This window comes from Arvicanthis niloticus, chromosome 17 (genome assembly GCF_011762505.2).
Source record: "Arvicanthis niloticus isolate mArvNil1 chromosome 17, mArvNil1.pat.X, whole genome shotgun sequence".
Classification (NCBI taxonomy): Eukaryota; Metazoa; Chordata; class Mammalia; order Rodentia; family Muridae; genus Arvicanthis; species Arvicanthis niloticus.
Genome location: NC_047674.1, coordinates 30,886,300 through 30,899,755, shown reverse-complemented (window position 1 = coordinate 30,899,755; position 13,456 = coordinate 30,886,300). Strand labels below are relative to the sequence as shown.

General features: G+C 46.1%; 1 protein-coding gene across 8 annotated transcripts in view; it reads left to right on the top strand.

The window, feature by feature from the left end:
- Positions 1 to 13,456, top strand: part of Vwa3b (von Willebrand factor A domain containing 3B) — a 162,031-nt gene that overhangs the window by 40,436 nt on the left and 108,139 nt on the right. For all 8 annotated transcript variants that reach the window (XM_034521629.2, XM_076915058.1, XM_076915056.1 and 5 more), the window contains one exon: positions 9,657 to 9,782. In XM_034521629.2, coding sequence (XP_034377520.2) covers positions 9,657 to 9,782 — 126 coding nt within the window. The remainder of the gene's footprint in view (positions 1 to 9,656; positions 9,783 to 13,456) is intronic.

Here is a 13,456-nt window from a genome sequence, read left to right as displayed (position 1 = left end):
TTATACAAACCACCCAAAGTCCCAACGGCTTAGAGCCTCTCCTTGTCCAAGAGAGCAGAAAGGGGCAACAAGGCCCGTCTTTCATTTCTGGGCTCCTCTCATTAGGCAGCTGTCAGTAATCAGCCCTGAGTAGCTCTTCCCCGCTGAGCCAGCACTGAGCGCTGGCACACTCAACACAGCTGAACCATCTTAGTTACCGGTCCAGTTCACTGAAGAGAAGTCAAACGACAGACAGGCTCTGCTACGACTGTCACTAGACCTTGCTTGCCAGATAGAAGGAAGAGATTATGTAATGAACAAATGAAAAGGAAGGGGTCCTATCGCAAGGCTGTAGTAAAAGGCAGTGATGCTTTGCTGGGTACAATTTGTTTGTATCTGGTACTTTGAGTAAATTGGAACTAAAAAAAAAAAAAAAACAAATCTACTCTGGGGCCAGCAAGATGGCTCAGCAGGTGGAGGTGCTTGCTGCCAAGTCTGAGGGCCAGAGTTCAAACCCTAGGACCCACATGGAAGTTGCCCTCTGACCTTCATGCACATATGTATGCTTGCACGAACATATAATAAACAAAATGCAAAAGCCCTTTAAAAAAAAAGCATAAGATCTGTAAAAAATTGGTCAACTATTTTTGAAATTTTCTTATTTTGTATTGGCAGAGGGGGGAAAGCATGAGCTAAGGCTGCGTATTTTAAAATTACATTTTGTTTACTTGAGCATACATCAGGTTGCTATGTTTAAAGGAGCAGTCCTGCTCTTGGCAGACACATGTGATCCTTAATTAGACTCTGAGTCTAGTGGCCCATCACTCAGGACTGGCATCATGCCTCTCTGTTTCCAGTCTCCAATTTAATTTAGAAATGCTGGGTGGTGCCTGTTGGTAGCTGTTTCTATTGGCAGCAAGAGGTTCTCTCAGAATTCTCTTTCCTCTGCCTGGAATTGAGCTTAATTCAGTGAATGTGGCTAGAACAGTCCTGCCAAGCTGCTGCCACGTGATGGTTTATCAGGCAGAGGGCTGTATAGCCCCCCAAACCTCCCTGCCTCTTACCTGATTGTTCCCTTGAATTTCTTGTCATCACTTAAGTCAGGCCTTTGGTTAGTCAGTAAGGACTTATTAAACATCTTCTGTTGTATTTAAAGTCTCACTGGGGTGAAGCCAAAGAAATCCAAAGAAATGGATGACAAGGCTCTGAACCCAGGGACCCCAGACTCTCACAGAATCCATGTCTGCTTCTGCCCTGTGATTCATGTTACTCCTTCCCTCACTGCCCCAAGAGGCAAAGTAACATGAGAACCACCCACTCCTACCTCCCTCTCAGCTGCCTTTAGTTCACACCTTTGATGATCTCATGACTGCTCAGGCTTTGCGTCCTCACTAAGAGTGGGCCCCTCTGGCAAGGGAACCACCCTGTATTCCTGTCTCCATCTTGGGCTCCTGTCCTGGGCTCCTTGTTAAGTTTGAGGCTCCTAGCTGCAGTGTGGCCTGTTCACTTGACACCAGACAGTGGTAAGATCAGTTCTGGTCTTAGCTCAGCCATTTCAATCCACCTCTGACCTAATCGAGTGGGTCCAAGCATCCCACAGGCATAGCCTGAGAACACATGAGATATGAAGGAATTCATCAAAAGTCTTAAAAATTAAACTGAGTTGCTAAGGGAAACTTAAGAGCTAGTTGGAGTTCTGATTATATTTGAATAGACTTGCTCTGATTTCAAAGCCAAGAGAAGCCTCTAAATGTGTTATGTAACAGTCAAGAGCTTTGCTGGGCTTCAGGATGTGTATGCAGGGATAGGAAGGGGGTATTCTCAAAAAGTCTGTTGTAGAACAGTCTGTTTGGAGGTATTAGCCAATTATTAAGGGTGCATTAGTCATAAAAATGGATAAACATAATTCCATCTTTAAGGCTATCGAAATCAGTTATCTTAGCCATTTTTCTATGGCTATAGTTGAATACCTGAGGCTGGGTACTTTAAAAACTAGGGAAGACAACAATAACAACAGCAATAAATCCAGAAAAGCTACTTAGTTCACACCTTTGAAGGCTGAAAGTTCAGACAGGATGAACCTGGTGCTAGTGAGGGCCCCTTCACTGCATCTCATCATGGCATTGGGGCAGGAATACATTTACTCTGCAGGACTCTTCCTGTCTCTGTTCTCCACTGGCTCAGGTCTCCACTGTCAGCTCACCAATACCACCGGAGAGCCTGGGCACATTTGTCTCAGCGAGGAGTATTCCTCCTGAGAACAGAAATGGTTGCTTCAGGTTTACTAAATGTCTTAGGGTTTTACTGCTGTGAACAGACACCATGACCAAGGCAACTCTTATAAGGACATTTAATTGGGGATGGCTTACAGGTTCAGGGGTTGAGTCCATTATCATCAAGGTGGGAGCATGGCAGCATCCAGGCAGGCATGGTACAACTGGAGCTGAGAGTTCTATATCTTCATCTGAAGGCTGCTAGGAGAAGACCAGTTCCCATGTGGGAACTCAAAGCTCAGACCCACAGTGACACACTTTCTTGAATAAGGACACACCTCCAAATAGTGCCACTCCCTGGACCATCATACTAAGTGAATGCAGGACAATTAGACCACACCCCCTTTGCATTTTACAGTGTTCTGCTTACAAGAGGAACAGGGGACTAGCAGATAGTCACACATCTTCACTTAGAACCCACATTCCCCATCCTGTGTATGTGGAATTCCTTGAGAGAAGAGAATTGCCCGTGATGAAACATACACACTCCCTGCCTCAAGAAAGTGTGGACTCGCTCCCAAAATGGTGGGATGACTCTGTGTTTGTTTTAAGTTAGCTAAAAGGGTAATTTCTATAGCGTGGGACTGAATGAAGCTGTGCACAGTGCCTTGACTGATTCGTGGCATTAGGGCTGCGAATCCAGATTCAGCCAGCGTTGATCAGCCATACTATATTTGTACAGATGTATGTATGGTGTACATACATCACACCACTAAGAATGTTTTCATTAAAATTAAACTACTGATTTTTACCACTTTCTACCTTATATGGATGTAGTGTGGCCCCCCCCCCCCATTTTTTTTTTATCAGACCTAAACAGTAATTTTAGGTCTCTGGGACATGTTCATTTTTTTGTGTGTGTCTCTTAGAAGCTTTAACATAGTTTATAAATTTATCACGGTTTATACTTTTAAAAGTGTATTACTTTCTGAAAAGAAAACTATTTGCTACCCTTTCCTGGTGCATATGTAGTACAGCCTTTTCATGGTTATAATGAGGTCTTTTTTTTTTTTTTTTTAACCCCTTCATGGCCAAATAGGAGTTTAGGGTTCAAGCCACAGGACACTTGCCACTCAGCTGGGCCAGCCCTTCACTTAGGAGTCCTGGGGGATGGGAAAGGCCACCTAGGGACTGGACTGGAGTTTGAGGGTTACCAGGAGTGCTTTTAGTCTACCAGCATCTTCCAGGGGTGCGTTAAGTGTCCCGTAGACTGTGTCACGCCCACTCTCTTCGTTTTTTCCCTCCTGACCTGACACACAGCATTTCACATACTCAGGACAAGCCTGCCTCTCCAGAGTGTAAGTAATACCTGGAATAAGACACAAAGTGATTTGTTTAGAGACTGACACAGGTAACATCTGGATTCCCAGACCATAGACAGCCATTTGCTTAAACAGTCCCTGCCTTACACTTGGGAGAGTTTCTTGCAGAAATGGTATCGGTACATTCAGATACAGGCAAATAAATCCAGGAGATAGAAAATAGCAGATGGCGTCCTTGTAGCTGGCCAAATAAAAGAAAGGAAGGATTAGATTTAGTAACAACCGCAGGACCTATGCTGAGTGATGGGGGTGGGGGTGGGGGCGTACAAGGCAAGCAGATACATTGTTTTTCTACTCTACACATTCACAAACCCTCTGCCAGAGGCAGCATAGGCAGCCAGAGCAGCAGCTGCGACTGCGACTGCACAGTGAACACAGGAGCCGGCTAGAGAGATGAGGAGTGAGCAGCTGTCTCCTAAATATAAGCTTCTTGTTTGGGAGGGATTGTCTTAAATTAGACCGGACTAGAGAAGGTGTGTTACAATAAGAGCACTGGCACTGGCTCATGCTCCTTCATGTTCCTTGGAACTGAGGTTGAAGTGACAGCCAGGAATATGCTCCAACGGTCAGTGGTGTAACAGGTGTGGATCTGAGTCTAGAGGAAAGAAGCTGGGGTTTCCGGGTTCTTGTATCTGTTTACAATACAGTGCATAAAGACACACAGGTAGTTACAGGGAAGGAGATAGTTTATTATTAAAGGGAGATACAAAGGAACCTAGAAGTGTACCATGCCTTTCTTGGGGCCTGGCTCCAAAAAAGTAAAAAAGATCTCTTTTTGATGGGGATGGTGTAAGATCTGCAGTGATCTTTCATGACTCTCTGAATTTGACACAGCCTGGGCTTTTCCCAGCATGCCCCTGCCTGAACGAGGCTTAGACAGACCTAGGTCAGCCAGGCTTTCCACCATTGCTACCTTTTGTCTGCTCATTTCTAGGATTTCTTCCTCCACCACTTTTTATTCCCCTGCCTCAGCAGAGCAGTGAGTCTATCTTTGGCAACAGACAGACAGATATGTATTAGTTACTTTTCTCGCTGCTGTGACCAAAGAGTTGACAAATGCAACCTAAAGGAGAAAGGTTCTACTGAGGTTCACAGTTGGAGGGTACAGTCCATCATGGGGGTGGGGTAAGGCATGGTAGCCTGAGTGTGAGGCAGGGGGTCACATTGCATCCTTGGTCAGGAAGCAGAGAGTGAGGGTTGCTGGTGTTCATCTCCATTTCTTTTTATGTAATCTGGGACCCCAACCCATGGAATGATGGTGCCCACATTTGGGGGGGGGGGGCAGTCTTCCCAACTAATCCAGAACTCCCTTGGACACACACCCAGAGATTTGCCAACTAGGTGATTCTAGGCCCTGTTGAGGGGCATTAATGACAATCATTGACATTAATGACAATCTGTGGTAACCATCACAGCAGTGGGTGTGGCTAGTGTATTTCATGGGCATTAAGGTGGGGATGGTGCGGGATGATGGGGATGATTCTGGGTAGCAGGTCAAAGCTTGATGGTGGGCTGAGGGGTGTGGCTTGGAAAAAGAATGGGCTGTGCAGTATCCTGTGATTAAATGCATACTTTTGTTTTGTTTTCTTTTTTCAAGACAGGGTTTCTCTGTATAGCCCTGGCTGTCCTGGATGGAACTCACTGTATAGACCAGGCTGGCCTCGAATTCAGAAATCCACCTGCCTTTGCCTCCCAAGTGCTGGGATTAAAGGCGTGCACCACCACTGCCCAGCAAATGTATACATTCTGAATCATGCCTTTATGTACTCTGGGGCCCTCACCAACTGGTTTCTACCTGCCCAACTCCTTTCTTTTCCTTTTCTGCAAAGCTATCTGCAGTTTAAGCACCAGCAAGTACAGACATGGATAATGTCCAAAGAACTGTCACCAAGTCAGTGTAGTGACAATTCCAGTTCTTGCCAGAAAGTGATTACCTGGTCACTGCCACCCCCAAGACATTTCCTGCCCCTGGATGACAGGAGGCCACCATATCTTATTGAAGGTGTTTCCTTTAATGTGGCTTCTGGTATACTATACTAAGATGTTATCATCAAGAAGAAAGCCTTGTCTCATTTGAAACTATTAAGGAATAACTTCTGTTATTTAGAACCTCCCTACTGAGACAGGCAGCCAGGCCATTTTTGTATTGCAGAGGTCAGGAATCCTGTGGACTTCAGATGTGCACTCGGCAACAGCATGTGGACTCTGCACACATCGTGTTTCTGCTCCTTGAGCTAGGAGTGGCTTTGAAACCATGCTGGCCGTTCACCTCTGTCAGAGCTTGTCACTGGTGTCATCGGGATGAGAACCATTAGTTTCTTCTCACTTGATCTAGTTACCTGTGAAAAAGCCAGGACTCTTGTGTCCCTTTGCCCCTTTTCTGCCCTGCTTGGCTGCATTTCACAAGTTCATGACTTAGTGTCAGTCCTTTGCCCTGAGTGGGCAAGTCACACAGGATATCCATAGACTGAATACTGGCCAGTCTGCATCCCTGGTTATTGAATCTCGGGTTTCTGTCAACTGTGATATAGACAGGAGTGGTCAGTGAATGGAGGGGGTGGCTCTGAAGCTAAGGTGCTATTCCCCAATTGGTTCTTGATCTGTCAGTAAAGAAAACCATGGGCCAATTGCTGGGCAGAAAGTACAGATGGGACTTCCTGGGAGGTAGGCAGAGTGGCCACACAGCTGCTCCTATAGGCTGGTGGGCAGGGGAGTTTAGCAACTGAAATTTAGGGCAGGTGAGAGAGACTGAGATAAGAAACTGATAAGGGCATGCTTTTCCAGGCAGGGGATAGTAGCACAATTATGCAGAGAGGGCAAATTAAATTGATCAATTGTGTGTGTGTGTGTGTGTGTGTGTGTGTGTGTGTGTGTGTGTGTGTGTGTCTTTTGTCTGAGGACTCAAGGGAAGAATGGGGGCTGGTAGCACAGTCACTTCCTGGAGTAAAGGTGGGAAGAGCTTAAAGCTACATGCTATAAGTGGACACTTGGGGGAGAGGCTCCTGGGCCCACTTCTATGGAAAGCCAACAAGCCAGCTGAGTTGGTACAGTCTATGCTGTGCCATTCATGGACTTGCTCTTAGCTGCCTCTGCCTCTGTTTACTCTGCTGTACATAGTGAATAGAAGCTGCCTGCAGGGCTGTGGTGAGATAAAACGGAAGAATGCTTAGAAAGTCCCAAACTCAAAGTCATATAAAATAGCAGCTTCACTAGCTGGTGATGTTAGCATTTTAACATAAGTGCTACTCTGAAGTCAGAAATCAGTGCAATGTGGGCTCTTTGGGCCGAAGGCTCCTCGAGCTCTCTGGGGTATAACCGTGAACTTGATACACTGTTTCTGGCTAGGATAATTCTCAAAGGTCAAGACACCAGCTTCATGTGGATTCATCTCCTCTGATTTAGACTGGTGGATTTCCACAGAACCCCCAAGAGGTCTCCTGTGCCTCATCTACTGTCCCCTTGCCTTTCCAGTGGGCTTCTCTCTCACTCAGCTTTAGCCCTCAGATATATAGCTAAGCCCCTAAGAAGAGTTTCTGATCAAACAGGCCCATAGCAGGCACCCTGCACCCATGTTTATTACAGAGAGTTCAGCCCCTCTATTGCCTGTAAAATCACCAGTGGTCCCTGAGTCAACGCTGTACATTCCTCAGAACAGAAGGTGGTTTGGGGGTTCTTTTATAGGCTAAGCATGAATATCTTGAACCTACCAGGCTATGGCCAAGAGGTGGAGGCCAGAATAGGAATGGGTAAGGCCGTCTGCCACCACCATATATAAGGTCTCCAGCAATTGTTCTTCCTTTTACTCTTAAAGAAATTTTTTTGGTGTGTGCGTGTGCTCACCTATGTAAGCAAGCACACGCAAGTGCAGGTTGAGAACAACCTCATGTGTCAGTCCTTGCTCTCTAACGGTTTTTCACAGCGTCTCTTTGTTGTTTGCTACTGTTCATGCTAGCCTATCTGCTCTTCTAGCTTCTGGGGATCCTCCTGCCTCTGTTCTTTATCTTAACCTTAGCAGCACTTAGACTACAGATGTGCACTACCGCACCCAGGTTTATATGCACTGTCGGGATTCGAACTCTGGTCTTCATGCTTTCACAGCAAGCCCTTCAGCCACTGATGCATCTCCCTAGTGTCCCCTCCCCATTATTCCTTGAGGTTTCTGACTGAAATGGAATAACAGACCCCATCCTCCCTCTCACAAGGGAGAGTAGAACAGTCAAACTGTGCTTAGGAAGTATACCCGGAAAACCATGCCTTGACTGCAGATCTGGTGAGCTGTCAGCAGGCAAGAACGGAGGCCAAGCAGGGACTGCTACCTCCACATGTCAGAGTGTGTGTGGCTATGCGCCTCTGGCACAGAACAGGTCTCAGTAGATGTGGCGGGGACTGCTGGTCGCCAATCTACTCCTTTCTCCTTAGGCGGAACTTTCGCTTCACCTAGGGCCACAGTGAACTCTGGTCTCCACTGGAGCCAGACAGTGCCTTGCGATGAGGCTCTGACCACCAGTAGGCAGTGAGGCTGTTGTGGTGTCCGTGAGTGAGTGACTCCATAGAAGGTATTTGTCCTGCCTGTGAGCTCTAGACAGGATGTGCTACCTGCCACTCTAGAAACTATCTTCAATCTAGTGACTCTCCAGACAGGGGAAGTGCTGGGATGGTACAACAACAAGATGAAGTATGGATCTTGACTTAAAAAAAAAAAAAAAAAAAAAACCTTTTTGAGATAATTGTAGATTTACATAGTTTTAAGAACTAATACAGGTGTGTGAAGAATCATTTAGAGGGCATCGTCTCACAAAATTATAGCAGGTACTATAGCCAGAATTTTTATTCTGATACGCTTAAGATCTCTTATGTTGGGTTTGAAAGATGGCTCAGTGTTTAAGAGTGTTGACCATCCTTCCAGAGGACCTGGGTTCAATTCCCAGCACCCATGTGTGTTGAGAATTGGTTCTAATGCTTTGTCTTGATTTGGCCTCCAAATCAGGAATCCGCATATTTACACTCTGAAGGTCCCTGTCCACAATTGGTTTTTGATTGACCAATAAAGAGCCAACAGCCAATGGCTGGGCAGAGAGAGAGGTGGGACTTCTAGATTCCTGGAAGAAGAAACACAGGGAGGAGAAGGAAAGGATCTTCTCCTCGAGAAGAAGGGAATACATGCTTCTTTCCCACCCCTTTTTATAACCCGTGGAGTCTAATTTATGCTGCTTCTACACTCATGCATGTGGTGACATCTGTCAGAGTGTGGCTGACCTACCAGAGGCTAAACACCTTAAAGAACTCTGATTGACCTCCAAATGCTAATACCTCTTCCGTTAGGGATGGGGGCTCATGAGCCCGCTCCCCACTCTGTCCTGTGAGGTTAACCAGCTTGATCTTGTGCAGGTCTTGTGGAGGCAGCTACAGCTGCTGGGAGTTCATGAGTGCAGAAGTCTTGTCATGTCCAGAAGATAGTGTTTTGTCATGTCTCTTCCCGTCTTCTCACTCCCTCCTCTTCAGTGGTCCCTAAGCCTTAGAAGCGGGGTGTGACACAGAGGTTTTATTTGTGGTTGATCACTCCATAAACTCTTCCTCTCTGCACTTTGGCCACTTGGGAGTTTCCTTGTCCCAGTTAACAAGGAAACTTCTCAGACGAGGTCCCAGGGCTGCACTAATCTATGGGTATAGAGATGTGAGTTTACTTAGAGGAAGGTTAATACAAGGTTTACTTACTAGTACAATAGTAGTAGGTTCATCCCTGGGCCTGTGAGCTCCTCAGACAGGAATTCTTCTTGCCTGTGTTTGCAGATACTAAGCACGTGTGTCCTCCTCAAATCCAAATAGAAAGAGTTAGTTACACCTATAACACCTGTATCACTATTGCATCATGGATACAATGGGTACCATGCCTGGCTTCCTTAGGGAATCTTAGTCCTGATCCTCAGAAAGACATTAGCTGAGGAGGGGGGGGGTAGGGGTGGGATATAACTGGATATTTAGAGATGCTCTCAGTCTGTAGAGGCATGCCATGCCTGCTCTGACACTGCAGAGTTTTGGGGCCTGTCTCAGCTGCCTGCTCATACTGTGCTTTTGTTTCCAGGGGCTGGTGTCAGAGAGGATGTGTTTCTCATCTGGAGAGAAATGGAAGAAGCCTGCAGCACACTGGCTCAGGTCCGGAGCCTGGTGGACAAGGCTCCTCAGCCAGATGTGTCCCCAGCTGACTCTAGTAGGTGCTGTTTATGTATAAATTTGTAGTGCAACAGAGTCAGCCACATTGATGGCTGGGGATGGAGGTAGAGGGGTTGGAGTCTTTCTAACAGGAGGGCTCCTTAGCTCAGCTCTGAGGTGTTGGGGAGAGTCTCTGGAGCTGTGGTGTGTGCGTGTGCATGTGTGCATGAGTGTGTATGTGTGTGTGGGGGGAAGATATGTATACACACATGCATGTACTCATTTTTAAAAGAAGACCTGGAGCTGGACAGTAGTTAAAACCATAAAGGCAGATTCTTCGGTAACTGTGTATAGCAAGAGGAGGAAACAAGGCTTGGTATAGACCTGAGCTCAGTTCTGTACACCGCACAGACATCCATAGTGTGGGGCAGACATCTGTGAATGGAAAATTATTAAAAGGAGATACAGTGAGTAAGGCGGCTTCTGTCCTGCTGAAGGCTGGACCAGGTATCCCCTGTGGTGGTAGGCATGAGGAATTCCATTGAAATCTTGAACTTGATCATTTATCGATTGGGGAGGAGATTCTGGTTGCAGCATTTTATTAATATGTGTGCCAGCTATGCAGAGCTGAACACCAGAGCCCAAAGATTGAGGATATTTAAAAAGAAGATGCACAGATAGCTAACTCAAGCTTAGTCAGGAGGGAAATATTCCAAGAGGCAGATGGTTGTTTGTTTGTTTTGTTTTTTTTTTTTTTCAAGACTGGGTCTCTCTACACAGCCCTGGCTGTCCTGGAACTCACTGTATAGACCAGGCTGGCCTTGAACTCACAGAGATCCATCTGCCTCTGCCTCCCAAGTGCTGGGATAAAAGGCATGCACTACTACCCTGCTACGGCATATGTTATTTTTACAGAGACAGCAAGACTGAGAGAACTCTGGGATAGGTCAGCTAGACTTGCTTGCAGACTGAATCCTCCTGAAACTGACTCTCTCTTTCTTCTTATAACCAGAGCATTGTTCATAATGGAGGGCTGGAGTTTTGTATCAAGAAAGTCCTACTTACAAATCCCTACGAGGCTAGCCCAGGTCATTCTCCTCCTTCAGTTTTAGCTCATCCTTCTCTAAAACGGAGACGATAATCAGTCTGGGAGATTACTGCAGACATTAAGGAAAAGAATGCATGATCAGCTTCCAGGAGGTCCTCACTTTCTCCTTTGACATTAAGGGAACTGGTGCATGGATTCTCTGAATTCTTAAGTTAGTAGAGGATCTGGTTTCTTCTAGGAGAAAGTACTAACAACAGTTAGCCTTATGTGTCCAGGCTCTTCACAGAATCTCCCTCTCTGGCTGTCCCCACAGGCTGCCATGAGGTTCTGAAGTGCTGCTTTAGGTTAAATAACTCGCCCAAGGTCATGTTGCTGACAAGTGACAAAACCTTGATTGTCAAGCTATCCGTCTCTGACACCACTGCTGTCTGTCTCCTCCTGCCAGGCATTTGGATTTGGTCCATGTGCAATGGTGCTTGGATATTTTGAGAGTCTCCTGAGGAGTAGGTTTTGATATCCCCAATAGCTACAGAGTCTCCCCGTACTGTCTATGTCACAGAGGCATCATAAATATATACAAAAGCACATACCCCATAACATTAAAAGAAAAAAAATGACCTATGAGTCTGAAATTTGATAATGGACTATAATACCCTTTATTTCAAATATTATAAATATATATATATATATCTCCCAAAAGAAAATAACTCCAATCAGACATTTAAAAATTACTCAGGACAGGCTGGAGAGATGGCTCAGAGGTTAAGAGCACTGACTGCTCTTTCAGAGGTCCTGAGTTCAATTCCCAGCAACCACATGGTGGCTCAAAACCATCTGTAATAGGAGCCTTCTTCTGGTATGTCTGAAGACAGCTACAGTGTATTCACATACATAGACTAAATAAATAAATCTTAAAAAAAAATTACTCAGGGCATACCATTTATATTTTAAAGGGGAAATTTGATCAAAACCATCCCTCCATTGGGTAGTCACCTAAACCTTTACCTTAATTTGACCCCAGCATCTACAAAGAAAATGTCTGACCACCCCTTTCCCACATAGGCCACGGTCAGTTTAGGCAAAGATCCTGTGTCTGCTTTGTGGGAAGGCAGCCATTCCCTCAGCCTGACTGCTCAAGGCCTAAAGGCTGAAGGAGGTGGCAGTGGGGATGGAGGGGCAACTAAGCAGGAGGCTCGGATTGTCACTTGGGTGGGCTGCAGATGAAGTAGACAAAGGTTCCCTGGCTCATTTACTCCTACACCCACCCCCCCACCCCTCGGTAGCCCCCACCCTGTCAGGGATCAGATCAGTCTGCTTATGTAACCATAGGGGGTGGTGGCAGTATCTGGCTGAGGTGACTCATTAGTCTGATGCCTGGGACAGTGAAGCCACATTGGGAATTAACTTGTTTTAATCCCAAGAGCGGGACATAAAAATTCTTTAAGGAGACAATAAAACACACACCTAGTAGATACAAAACAATGTAAATGTAGTGGACACCAAGCAACAGGGGCAGTGGTCCACAAGACAGAAAGGAGAGCTGTTGTTCTTCCTAGTTGGTTGTGAGGCCATGGGACATGGAGGAAGAAGCCAGGAGGAGCTTGTCAAAACTTGCTAAGTTCGGAGAGACAGAGCTGAGAGTCTAGAAAGAACAGTTATGCTGTGAGCTGCAACATGACATGCCCATATGGGAAGATACACGCACCCAAAGCAACATGTAGAGTCTGCTCCTTGAGAAGTCATCTGACTACTGAGTAGGTCACACATGTAAGAAAGTTGTCCGACAGGTGGGGGCTACTGGGAGGAATTAGAAGAAAAAAATATAATGTTCACACAGCCTCAGGAACAGAGTCAGATAACTTTGTAACTCACAGGGGTGTTAAGACTACTTGGGAAGGTCTTAGCCTGAGTGGTAGGGAACCATGGGGCCTTGCTCCTCAGAAGCCATCAGAGGGAGACAGGAAACAAACTGTTGCCAGGTAACACAACTTCACATCACAGCAGAGCTCCTGGAGTTTTAGACAGCACAGAAGTGTCTAGCACACACCAAGCTCAAAGTCACAAGGCTTGCCATTCAGTCAGAGACTATCATGCAGGGAAAGAAGCAAGAAAGGGTCACCTTTAATGAGAGACAGAGAGAGACAGAGAGAGAGACACAGAGAGACAGAGATACAGAGACAGACAGAGAGAGACACAGAGACACAGAGAGAGAGACAGAGAGAGAATCAGTCAGCCAAAATGGACAGGGAGAGGCAGAATGTCGTGGAAGCTGAGGGAGATGTTCTGGTAATGGACCCCTGGGCTGGCTAGCCTTTTCATAAACTCAATACAACCTAGAGTCACGTGAGGAGGGAGAACTGCCTTAAAGAGTTGCCTTTATCAAACTGACTTATGGTGCATGTCTGTGGGGTCATTTTCTTAACTGTTAATTGACATAGGAGGATCAGCCCACTGTGGGCGGTGTTTTCCCTAAGCAGGTAGACCTGGGCTGTATAAATAAAGTAGCTGAGCAAGCTAGAGAAAGTGAGCCAGTAAGCAGTGGTCCTCTGTGGCCTCTCCTTCGGCTCTTGTCTCCAGGGCCCAGCTTTGAGCTCCTTCCCTGTCTTTGGTTGAGAATGAACTATGATGTAAACATAAAAGCCAGCTGAATGCTTTCCTCCCCCAGATTGCTTCGGTTAATATTT